This window comes from Branchiostoma belcheri, unplaced genomic scaffold, assembly GCF_001625305.1.
Source record: "Branchiostoma belcheri isolate BF01 breed outbred unplaced genomic scaffold, Haploidv18h27 scaffold168, whole genome shotgun sequence".
NCBI classification, from domain to species: Eukaryota; Metazoa; Chordata; class Leptocardii; order Amphioxiformes; family Branchiostomatidae; genus Branchiostoma; species Branchiostoma belcheri.
This window is the reverse complement of record NW_017803135.1, coordinates 273950-287162: the sequence shown is the minus strand read 5'-3', so window position 1 is coordinate 287162 and position 13213 is coordinate 273950. Positions and strand designations below refer to the sequence as shown.

General features: G+C 43.9%; 1 protein-coding gene across 1 annotated transcript; it reads left to right on the top strand.

Moving 5' to 3' along the window:
- Positions 1-830: 830 nt before the first annotated feature.
- On the top strand, positions 831-13188 carry LOC109466461. The gene is made up of 10 exons (XM_019764181.1): positions 831-1583; positions 2118-2212; positions 2481-2581; positions 2792-4356; positions 4726-5968; positions 6835-6841; positions 8512-9211; positions 10936-11045; positions 11369-11469; positions 11641-13188. The coding sequence occupies exons 1-10, from the start codon at positions 894-896 to the stop codon at positions 13152-13154; spliced, it is 6126 nt and encodes a 2041-aa protein (XP_019619740.1). The 5' UTR covers positions 831-893; the 3' UTR covers positions 13155-13188.
- Positions 13189-13213: the final 25 nt, after the last annotated feature.

Genomic DNA, 13213 nt, shown 5'->3' with positions numbered 1-13213 from the left:
GTAGTACCATCATCACCATCACATGTCGACTCTTTTATCACAGTGTTGATATAACGACAAATTCTCCCCCTCCCAAATAAAACTACCCCCAGATACCGTCCGAAAGAACCCCCCCCCCCAGAAATACACCAAAAAACTTAACCCAAGCAAGAAATATGCCCAATACCACCAATTTCAATAGCACAGATGATTAACATATACGGCAACATTTTAAACGGTAAAATGTGAGAAAGTTAGGGCCAGGAAACACGAGTACAGACCAACAAACTGCACAGTCAATAAGTGTAAAGTAGAGCGAATTTTACGGCCAGATAGGAATTTAAGTGTCCAGTTGATCACCAATATACGGTACTGTATACAGATTGTACTGGTTGTACAGATATGATATAACTATAAAGTATACTATAGGTATATTTTCCCCTAAAGTGCCCCAATAGGGGCTATATGGGGGTGTAGCCGGGGCTCGCATAACATCTCAGAGCCCCGGCAAAGATGAAAGTATACCAGCAGGGTTTTCCGAACACGAGACCACCTGAAAGATCCCAAAACGGTACAAAAACCAAATAAATTAAAGAGGACACTAGACTTATTTTAGCACCTACAGGCACAGTAGTGGTAGCGAAAAACCGGGCTGCCTAAAAACTGTGTCAAGGTAGCAAGATGTCCCGGAGAAGCACTTAAGGCTCAGGCAGGTAGGCAGGTTACCTGATATGTTTACGGACACGGGTATTTCCAAAGCTTTTGTATTGGAGCTTTGACCTCTGCATTGACAGATGACGTAATGTTGACACAGGCAGTGTGAAACCTGCGCCAGTTCAAGTCAGGTGCATAATGTTAGCATGGAGACCATGAACACAAGGAGTTAGGAGACATTTTCGTAGCAGAAAGTCGGCATGTTGCGGGTGTGTGAGAAACTCCGTGAGGCGGACGAGAAGGGCAGGAGGTACGGACTAGCCCGGGCGGAGACAGGCTACCTCCGTGCCCTGGTGGACGCCATGGCCGACACGGACAGGCTGGCGGAAGTGGAGCTGCTCAAAACTCTGGGCGACGTCAACGTGGAGAAGGGAAGACTCGGGAAGGACGAGGGGAAGTTCAACACAGCCTTGGCTATTTACATTGCTGCTATGGTGCGGTGTTACCATGAAGAACAGGCAGATGGTATAGAACACCGCTACTACTACACAGAGAGGCTTTTACAAGGGCTGTCGTCACAGGGTAAGGAACAGCCGACTGAAGACAAGGAGACGACTACACCTGCAAAGGTAGCGGCAAAGTTTCAAGCCCTGGACAAGAGACGGGCTACCGGAGGTAACACTGACTCTTTGCTGGTTGGATACGCACAGGTGATGGTAGAGGCGATAGTAAACGACAACGATATGTTAGAAACAGAAGCGATCAAGAGTCTGGGTGACGTGTACCTGAAAAGAGGAACAGAAACTGGAGACACTAGAGACTTGACCAGAGCTACTGCTCTGTACAACAGGGCACTGGCGCGGTGTCACAACGTTCATGGAACAGTTGTCATTGTTCACCGCTTACTGCACACCGCAAAGATCAGACAAGACATCACCAGAAGAAACAAGGTGAGAGAACTATTTTACTTGAGCATGACTCTCTAGTGCTGACTTCCGGGTTCCCACCCAATAAATCCCGTCATGCATTTCGTGCCGCTAATGGCGTCAAACGTATCGTATCGCTTCAGATCAAGGGCTTTTTTGCGCTAGAATGATACCAACTTCTTATTTTGATTTATTAACACCTTTGCTTAAACGTCATTCTGAACAAAATTATGGTGGACTTTGTACTAAATCTTTGACGACAGAATAGTGAAAGAAGCTGTGAAGATTCGTGTATTTTGGTCTGAATATGTGCATCTTAACAATATGATGGAATATGTCTTATTTCTCCCTTAAAGTTAAATGTAAACTACCAATCATCACATTTTATACCCCCCTCCCCCCAAACTGTATTCAACATACTCTCAGCATGCGTTGGTCTGCCACGGGTCATGTCAGTTCATTTACCTTTGACCAGCTCTTTGTGGATGACATGTCCACCTGTTAATGAATGAATGAAGACCTTTAGTGTTAATCATATCTTACTATCGGTTCACACAGAAACAACAAGGCTTTAGAGGACGAAAGGGCCACTTCTCTGCCCTCTCAGCTGCACCCTCTAGCGACGGAACCACCTGTCAAGTTGACAATGACATGTTAGTGCTTCTATGTTTACTTGTGATTCAAAATAACTATAAAACATGAACAAGGGGCCATTTACTAGTAGCATCTTGCTTGGCAGAAATGTATTATCAATTCTACTGTGTAGAACGTTAATTTTTGACGTGTGACGTTGATAAGATAACGTAGTTTAATTTTATGTAATACTAATAATGGATGTTTGATCTTCTTTGCAGTATAGTCTATGTCAAATAGCGACGCCTATTGATGTAAGTTTGCCTCAAAACTCATTTTGTTGTACAGATCATACCGCAGGTACATCCATACAGCGGACCGTGACTTGGGAAATGGAGACCTGGACGCAGCAGAGCAGAACCTCGTAGCCGCTTCGAAACTTGTTCATGGTTTGTTATACAGTTTTTTTTGCACGCATGATCTAATCATAGTTATTAATTAAAGTTAAAAAAGTTTTTTCTTCCTACTGATCGAAAGCAGTAACATTGTATACTAGATGGCTGACAAGTTTATAGCTTTTAAAATCCATAATATCATTTGTCATACTCAAACACAACCATTGTGTATAGTTCTGATCAATCTTTAATTCCCACCCACAGATCGCAGTAAACCCAACAAGGCTAAAGAAGCCGACTGTCTGTACAGGTTGGGTGACGTCTACGTCGAGCGAGGTAAGCGGACAGGAGAAGGTAGGAAATTCACACAGGCGGCAGCTCTGTATAATGCCTCCATGGCCAGAACAGATGGAGACAAACAAAACATGGTATCGAAACTGCAAGAAACAGAAAGGCGATTTCTGAGAAACACCTGTAACCTTGACTGTGAACCGTGCCCGTATAGCAGCGCGTTAGATCACATAAAGAAACTGGACAACTCGCGCGCCCGTGCAAACTCTCAGCTGGAAGCAGTTCATGAGGAACACAACCCTTATCAGTATGATGAAGACGATCCCGTCGTGAGAGAGGTAGAGATCAAACGAGCTGAAAAAATCAAGAACTTGTTCAAGACCATCACAGTTGAAAGACGAGAGTTTATCCAAGTACTGACAGATGAATGCATTGCCAAACTGGGACCTCCTCCCTGTAAGTACGCTTTCATCGGCATGGGGTCACAGGCCACAGAACTGGTGACGCCGTACTCCGACCTGGAGTTCGCCATTCTGATTGAGGAGGGGAAGGATGATGATGATGATATAGGAAGGTACTTCCTAAATCTCACACACTACTTACATCTAAAAGTCATCAACCTTGGGGAAACCATCCTCCCAGCCATGGCCATCCCGTCACTCAACGACTTTCTCTCAGAAGACCCAGAGAAAAACTGGTTCTACGACTCCGTCACACCTCGCGGCTTCGCCTTCGACGGCTTCATGCCATGGGCTTCTAAGACTCCGTTTGGAAGAGACCAAACCAAAAACAAACCTCCCGTTAGTCTCATCCAGACTCCTGCCAAGTTGGCCGAGTATCAGAATCTCAGAATCGCCCTGGCGGAAGGCTATCACCTGTCAGACATCCTCAGACGGGTGACCTACTTAACAGGGGATGAATCTTTGGTAGATGAATATACAATTATTGTCAACAAAAGCGTAGACCGTTCCCCTATTCTGTCACGGTTGTCAGCAATGACAATACTGAAGGATAACATTCGGGAAATAAACAATGTTGAACCGACGGCACAGTTTTTGGATGTCAAGAAAGAAATCTACCGTTTTCCCAGCGTGGCCGTTGATGTGTTGAGTATTTGCTGCGGTATCACGATCGCAAGTGTGTGGGGAATGATAGAAGAGTTACACAAGACACAGCGGATCAGTCACGAAGATGCCCACCACCTGACTGTACTGATCAGCATCTCAGCGGAGCTACGGTTAAGAACGTACATTGCCAACGGAGGACAGAAGGACAGACTGTCTCCTCTCACGGAGATGAAAACCGAACTGGGCAAACATGACGTAGATGACACCGTCGTTGAATCAGTTTTCCACATACCGGACTCTAAAATGTTGTTCAGGTACTACTATACAGCCATTCCATTAAAAAGATGTATTATTGATACTGTCAAAATTAAGAAAGATCAAAGCACAAAGATATTCCCAACAGCTATCTTTGACACCTCATCTCAAACTAGGGGTAGAATAACACAACAGCTGTTGCAGTTTAACGCATCCGTACGTCACTTTGAGGCAGCACTGGAAGAGGCGGGTGGTGACGAGGAAAAGCAGTTTGAAATACTTTTTGCATTAGGCGGTGTCTGGAACAGTCGCGGGGGCTATGAGAAAGCAAAAAGCTACTACGAATTGGCACTTAGCGCTGGAAATGCTATTTATGCAGGCACCGACATGCGTGACGTATTTCTCGCGGTACTCACAAACGTTGGATCCTGTTGGAGCGGTCTTGGTGATCACAGACAAGCTATCGGTTATTACGAACAGTCACTGAAGATGAGGAAAGCTATCTATGGCGAAACAACGCCACATCCCGACATTGCGTCATCACTAAACAACATTGGGGTATGTTGGAGTCGCCTTGGTGATAAGAGAAAAGCTATTAATTATCACGAACAGTCACTGAAGATGACGAAAGCTATCTATGGCGAAACAACGCCACATCCCGACATTGCTGGATCACTAAACAATATTGGGACATGTTGGAGTGACCTTGGTGATCAGAGAAAAGCTACCAGTTATTACGAACAGTCACTGAAGATGATGAAAGCTATCTATGGCGAAACAACACCACATCCCGACATTGCATCATCACTAAACAATATTGGGACATGTTGGAGTGACCTTGGTGATCAGAAGAAAGCTATCAGGTATTACGAACAGTCACTGAAGATGGAGAAAGCTATCTATGGTGAAACAACGCCACATCCCGACATTGCTAAATCGCTAAACAACTTTGGGAACTGTTGGAATAGCCTTGGTGATCAGAAGAAAGCTATCAGGTATTACGAACAGTCACTGAAGATGATGAAAGCTATCTTTGGCGAAACAACGCCACATCCCGACATTGCTAGATCACTAAACAACATTGGCGCATGTTGGAGTGACCTTGGTGATCAGAGAAAAGCTATTAGTTATTACGAAAAGTCACTGAAGATGATGAAAGCTATCTATGGCGAAACAACGCCACATCCTGACGTTGCTAAATCACTACACAACGTTGGGAACTGTTGGAGTGACCTTGGTGACCAGAGGAAAGCTATCAGGTATTACGAACAGTCACTGAAGATGACGAAAACTATCTATGGCGAAACAACGCCACATCCCGACATTGCTAGATCACTAAACAACATTGGTAAATGTTGGAGGGACCTTGGTGATCAGAGAAAATCTATTAGTTATTACGAAAAGTCACTGAAGATGATGAAAGCTATCTATGGCGAAACAACGCCACATCCTGACGTTGCTAAATCACTACACGACGTTGGGAACTGTTGGAGTGACCTTGGTGACCAGAGGAAAGCTATCAGGTATTACGAACAGTCACTGAAGATGACGAAAACTATCTATTGCGAAACAACGCCACATCCCGACATTGCTTCATCACTAAACAACGTTGGTAAATGTTGGTGGGGCCTTGGTGATCAGAGAAAAGCTATCATTTATTACGAAAAGTCACTGAAGATGAGGAAAGCTATCTATGGCGAAACAACGCCGCATCCCGACATTGCTAGATCACTAAGCAACATTGGGGCATGTTGGAGTGACCTTGGTGATCAGAGGAAAGCTATCAGTTATTACGAACAGTCACTGAAGATGAGGAAAGCCATCTATGGTGAAACTACGCCCCATCCTAACATTGCGTCATCACTTAACAGCATTGGGTTATGTTGGAGTGGCCTTGGCGATCAGAGGAAAGCTATCAGTTATTACGAACAGTCACTGAAGATGAGGAAAGCTATCTATGGCGAAACAACGCCACATCCCGACATTGCTTCATCACTAAACAACATTGGGACATGTTGGAGTGGCCTTGGTGACTACAGTAAAGCCTTCAGCTATTACGAACCATCATTGAATATGATGAAAGTAATCTATGGGGACAACCCGGCACATCCCAAATTGGCAACAGTACTAAACAACATTGGGAGATGTTGGTTTGAACTTGGTGATCACAGTAGAGCCATGAGATATTACAAACAGTCATTAGATAGGATGGAAATTATCTACCGGGACACCCCGGCACATCCCAACATGGCAACAGTACTGAACAATATTAGACTATGTAAAAGTGCCCTCCGCGAGTAGAGTAAAGCTATTATTAGTTGTCGCAAATCGTCACTCAGGATTAACTAACTATAGAGACACTACTACACTTCTTCAATCTATCATATCATTACATAGCTATATTGCTCACAAAATGTATACTCGGTATGGTGGCTTCTATTACATAACAAGAATTCTAAGAAACTACCAAATGTACTTTCCCGAATGTAGCGTAGTATGATATTATGTAACTTACATGTACAGTCTTTGGTGGGATTCCTACACTTGAGCAGCGATTTATGCTTTTCCGATATGTCCTATATCTAAAGTCAGGACTACATGTCTATACTGTACAAATGAATAAAGGAAAAAAAGTCTTGTATTGTTTCTGAGTAAGCTCAATGGAGCGAGTGAGTGAGTGAGTGAGAGACTGAGAGAGTGAGTGAGTGAGTGAGTGAGTGAGTGAGTGAGTGAGTGAGTGAGAGTGAGTGAGGGAGTGTGAGAGTGAGTGACTCAGTGAGTGAGTGTGTGAGTGAGTGAGTGAGTGAGTGAGAGTGAGTGAGTGAGTGTGTGAGTGAGTGAGTGAGAGTGAGTGAGTGAGTGTGTGAGTTAGTGAGTTAGTGAGTGAGTGTGAGAGTGAGTGAATGAGTGAATAAGTGAGTGAGTGAGTGAGTGTGTGAGTGAGTGTGTGAGTGAGTGAGTGAATGAGTGAGTGAATGAACAGAAGTTATGGATGATGAAAGATGTGGATTATCAGCATCACGATGGTATTGAATGAGCCGGTGATTCTCACCATGACAACAACAGCGACGGTAAGAAGGCAGGTTCATTGCAACAGAACAAAACGATCAAATAAAATTGTTTTTTTTAACTAATGTGGTGATACCTATCTAGTGGACTACTGGTATGTACAATTGAGCAAACAGAATACAGGATGATGGTTGTACCCCCCCCCTCGACACACAATACGCTATTTCTAGTGTCTATTGAGGACTGTCTATTGTCTATTGAGGACTGTTGAGGACTACTAACTGGCAAATCTACCGTGAATCGTGAAGAATCTTTTCATCACCACATACAGCAGAAGTAAAATCTTGAGCAAACAGAATACAGGATGATGGTTAAAATGCCCCCCCCCCCTCCACACACAATACGCTATATCTACATACACATCAGCCACACCCATAGTTGTCTATTGAGGAATGTTAAGGACTAATATATATAACTGCCGCATCTAATGTGACTCGTGACGAATCTTTTTATTACCACATACAGCAGAAGTAAAATCTTGAGCAAACAGAATACAGGATGATGGTTGAAAGGCTGTAGCCCCTCCACACACAATACGCTATATCTACATACACATTAGCCACACCCATAGTTGTCTATTGAGGACTGTTGGGGACTAGTAACTGCCGCATCTGCCGTGAGTCGTGCCGATCTAGAAGTGGCTATACTGTGTTGTAGCGCCATCTAGCAGGTACCTGTGGAATAACATGATCAGCACCAAGGACAGCACCAGCCTTACCCTTATGTGCGTTCTTATCAGCAGACAATGATGACATGATAGGTCTTGTTTTTCTACAATATTTTCATTACCACATATAGCACAGGTGAAACAATGCGGGGTCGTATGGCTTATGTGCTCGGCTTATGTGCCTGACATGCCACCGATCTTGTGCCCTTGGGAAATGCACTTTACAAGACTTTCCTTACTTAACTCAAGTAAAAAAATGAGTATTTTTCTGTCCTATATTTTCCTGTGCGTTGGTTGATAACTTGAGTGTACCGTCACCATGTCTAGTCATGAAATGTTAGAATATGACCCCCCCCCCCAAAAAAAAATGTTGTTGGTTTGTGAGAAACTCCGTGCGGAGAAATAAATAACATAACATTAAACCAACTGATACAACACGCTACCCGACATGTTTACGAGTATTAGCGATGTTTAAGTGAGGTTACTGGACTTTCGAACTTTGTTATCGGCTGGCGGATGATGTAATGTTGACACCAGCAGTGGAATGTTTGTCCAGACCTGTGTTTGCTCGAGTCACGCGCATAAAGCCAACACGGAGAACGGGGAACAGTTTTACAGACGTTCTCTCAGCGGAGGGTCGCCATGTTGCGGGTGTGTGAGAAACTCCGTGAGGCGGACGAGAAGGGCAGGAGGTACGGACTAGCCCGGGCGGAGACAGGCTACCTCCGTGCCCTGGTGGACGCCATGGCCGACACGGACAGGCTGGCGGAAGTGGAGCTGCTCAAAACTCTGGGCGACGTGAACGTGGAGAAGGGAAGACTCGGGAAGGATGTGGGCAAGTTCAACACAGCCTTGGCGCTTTATCTGACTGCTATGGTGCGGTGTTACCATGAAGAACAGGCAGATGGTATAGAACACCGCTACCACTACACGGAGAGGCTTTTACAAGGGGTGTCATCACAGGGTAAGGAACAGACAACTGAAGACAAGGAGACGACTACACCTGCAAAGGTAGCGGCAAAGTTTCAAGCCCTGGACAAGAGACGGGCTACCGGAGGTAACACAGACTCTTTGCTGGTTGGATACGCACAGGTGATGGTAGAGGCGATAGTAAACGACAACAGCATGTTAGAAACAGAAGCGATCAAGAGTCTGGGTGACGTGTATCTGAAAAGAGGAACAGAAACTGGAGACACTAGAAACTTGACCAGAGCTACTGCTCTGTACAACAGGGCACTGGCGCGGTGTCACAACATTCATGGAACAGTTGTCATTGTTCACCGCTTACTGCACTCCGCAAAAATCAGACAAGACATCACCAGAACCAAAAACAAGGTGAGCGAACTACTTTTACTTGCCATGTTGACTAAGCACGTCGGCAGAGCGTACTGCGCCTGCGCGAAACCCGCAATGTATTGTGCAAAGCCCTTCGGCAGAACGTCTCATATAAGGTTGTATTCGCACATATAAGGTTAGGATTTCGACAATAGTTTCCAAATGTTGTGTCGGGAAAGATACCCTCTGCAACAGTCAAAATTCTGATGCAACGTTGACCAAAAACCCAACGAAAAACGCGAAAATCTAGGGTTCTGCGCAGGCGCAGTACGTTCTGTCGACGTGCTTGTTGACTAGACGTCTGGGTTGTTTATCTCCATAAATCCCGCCATGCATTTCTCGCCGCTAATTGAGAAAGGCTTATCGTGTCAAGGGATTTTTTGCGCTACGCTAGAATGATACCAACGTCTTGTATTGCCTTCATTACCTTCGCCAAGAAGGTTATGTTTTCAGTAGCGTTTGTCTGTGTGTGTGTGTGTGTGTGTGTGTGTGTGTGTGTGTGTGTGTGTGTATGTGTATGTGTGTGTGTGTGTGTGTGTGTGTGTGTGTGTGTGTGTGTGTGTGTGTGTTTGTTTGTGTGTGTGAGTGTGTGTATGTATGTGGTTTAGCACGATAACTCAAGAACCTTTATATGGACTGTCATGAAACTTGGTAGGTAGATAGGTCTTGATGAGACCTAGAGATGATTAGATTTTGAGCCCCCTGGCGGCTTTGCTATCTCATGATCTGGAAATGCTAGGGTCACGAATATTGAGTGATAGATAGCTCTTGGGGTAGGGAAGAAGTGACACGAGTTTGGGCCCCCTAGCAGCTTGTTCTGGAACTGCAGAAGCATTAGATGAAAAATATTCAGAGAAGGATAACTCAAGAACTGGTTGACGGATTGTCGTGATTTTTGGTGTGTAGGTAGCTAAAGCGATGTTTGACATAATCAGATAATAAGTATGCAAATCAGGGCTAATTTGCATAATTATTGAGGAAATTCTATAAATCTGCTTTGTTCGTTGATATGACTATGAAACACATGTGACATGTAATTGAAAACGAGAAAAACATCTGAGGATGTAAATTATGTAAATGAAGACCTATTTTGCATAATTAATGGCAATTATCATTTCAATGTTGTAACTGCTAGGAATTTTATACTTACCACATTTGAAAGTTAAGTCAAGATGAACATCTATAAACATTATTTATTCAAATCATGATGACTTTTGCATAATTTATGAGGAAGTGCTAGAATACCCTTTTTTGTTAAGATAAGGCTGTCATTGTGTGGAGAATATCATCAAATGATATAATTCATGCAAATTAGGCTCTAATTTGTGAAATGAATGATTAAGATTGTATAATTTGTCAACTAGAAGGGTTTGGCGAAGGTATGAGATCGTGGAACTCTTGTTGCTCAATTCCACCAACAAAAGTCTGGGTGGGGTTTGTACTGAATCTGTAAGGACCAGATAGTTGTTAACATACCGGGGTAAATCCATTTTTGAACGGTGGATATGCGTATATCTCGACAATAGCATGAAGTGTGTTTATCGCGCCACTGTACTTAAATGGAGTCCAAATAAACAACCAATCATCGTTTTATATTCATTTCTGTATTCAACAAAGACTCAGTTTGCTTTCGAAAGGCCAAAGCTATTCTGTGGATTACATGACCACCTGTTAATCTTTAATTTCTTTCTATATCATATACTACTTCCTATCGGTTCTCATAGAGGTCAACACGTGTCCAAAAACAACAAGACGTGAGAGGACGGAAGGGCCACTTCTCTGCCTTCTCAGCTGCGCCCTCTAGCGACGGGACCACCAGTCAAGTTGACGACATGTTAGTGCTCTATTTTTCTTGTCTAATGTAACAGATGTTGTTTCCGGTCCAATATATTAGAATATAGGACCATTGACTATCTTTTTTTTTTAATTGGGAATAATTTTAAACCAAGTTAAAAATCAAGTTTTGGTAAAGGATTTGCTAAGGATCAATTAGCCAATCTAAGAAAATATGGCCGGAAATGTATCACGTCATTTAATGTTACTGTGTGTAACAGTAGTATAGGCTGTACAGATTTATGTCACAATACTAATGGATAATTGGCACAATATTGCTATTGTACAGCATGATTATTTCACAACGTTTGTTTCGTTGTTCAGATCCTACCGCAGGTACATCCAGACGGCAGACCGTGACGTGAGAAATGGAGACCTGGACGCAGCAGAGACGAACATAGCAGCCGCCCTGAAGCTGGTTCACGGTCGGTTAAAACTTTTATTTATACATGATATAATCTCAATCTTGTATTTTTCATTGAAAATTCAATTAGCATATTTTTCTCTATTATCGACGACTTCGTCTTGTACAAAGTTAGAAATAAGTGCACAACTTTGCTTCCTTTTGTCTGATCTTTTTAAATTCCAACCTACAGATCGCAGTAAACCCAACAAGGCTAAAGAAGCCGACTGTCTGAGCAGGTTGGGTGACGTCTACGTCGAGCGAGGTAAGCGGACAGGAGAAGGTAGGAAATTCACACAGGCGGCAGCTCTGTATAACGCCTCCATGGCCAGAACAGATGGAGACAAACAAAACATGGTAACAAAACTGCAAGAAACAGAAAGGCAGTTTCTTAGAAACACCTGTAACCTTGACTGTGAACCGTGTACGTATAGCAGCGCGTTAGATCACATAAAGGAACTGGACAACTTGCGCGCCCGTGCAAAATCTCAGCTCGAAACAATTCATCAGGAACACAACCCTTATCAGTATGATGAAGACGATCCCGTCGTGAGAGATGTAGAGATCAAACGAGCTGAAGCAATCAAGAACTTGTTCAAGACCATCACATTTGGAAGACGAGAGTTCATCCAAGTACTGACAGATGAATGCATCGCCAAACTCGGACCTCCTCCCTGTAAGTACGCTTTCATGGGGTTGGGGTCACAGGCCACAGAACTGGTGACGCCGTACTCCGACCTGGAGTTCGCCATTCTGACTGAGGAGGGGAAGGATGATGATGATACACGGAGGTACTTCATAAATCTCACACACTACTTACATCTAAAAGTCATCAACCTTGGGGAAACCATCCTCCCAGCTATGGCCATCCCGTCACTCAACGACTTTCTCTCAGAAGACCCAAAGAAAGTCTGGTTCTACGACTCCGTCACACCTCGCGGCTTCGCCTTCGACGGCTTCATGCCATGGGCTTCTAAGACTCCGTTTGGAAGAGACGAAACCAAAAGCAAACCTCCCGTTAGTCTCATCCAGACTCCTGCCAAGTTGGCCAAGTATCAGTATATCAGAATAGCTCTGGCGGAGGGCTATCACCTGTCAGACATCCTCAGACGGGTGACCTACTTAACAGGGGATGAGTCTTTGGTAGAGGAGTATACAAGCATTGTCAACAAAAGCGTAGACCGTTCCCCTGCTCTGTCACGGTTGTCAGCAATGCTAATACTTAAGGATAATATCGGACAAATAGAAAACGTTGAAGCAACGGACCAACTTCTGGATGTGAAGAAAGAAATATACCGTTTACCCAGCGTGGCCGTTGATGTGTTAAGTATTTGCTGTGGTATCACGATCCCCAGTGTGTGGGGAATGATAGAAGAGTTAGAGAAGACACAGCGGATCAGTCACGAAAATGCCCACCACTTGACTGTGCTGATCAGCATCTCAGCGGAGCTACGGTTAAGAACGTACATCGCCAACGGAGGACAGAAGGACAAACTGTCTCCTCTCGCGGAGATGAAAGTCCAACTGGACAAACATGACGTAGAAGACACGGTAGTTGAGTCAGTTTTCCACATACCGGACTCTAAAATGTTGTTCAGGTACTACTATACAGCCTTTCCATTAAAAAGATGCATTATGAACACAGTTAAAAAGGATAATCAACCAACAACGATATTCCCAACAGCCATCTTTGACAACTCGTCTTAAACCAGGGGTCGAATAACGCATCAGCTTTTGCAGTTAGACGCATCCATACGTCACTTGGA

Excerpts from the sequence above, each read along its gene's own strand:
- LOC109466461 (XM_019764181.1), top strand. The coding sequence starts at position 894 with ATGTTGCGGGTGTGTGAGAAACTCCGTGAGGCGGACGAGAAGGGCAGG. Across the intron at positions 2,582-2,791 it reads CGCTTCGAAACTTGTTCATG|ATCGCAGTAAACCCAACAAG; the intron begins GTTTGTTATACA and ends TCCCACCCACAG. Across the intron at positions 11,470-11,640 it reads CGCCCTGAAGCTGGTTCACG|ATCGCAGTAAACCCAACAAG; the intron begins GTCGGTTAAAAC and ends TCCAACCTACAG.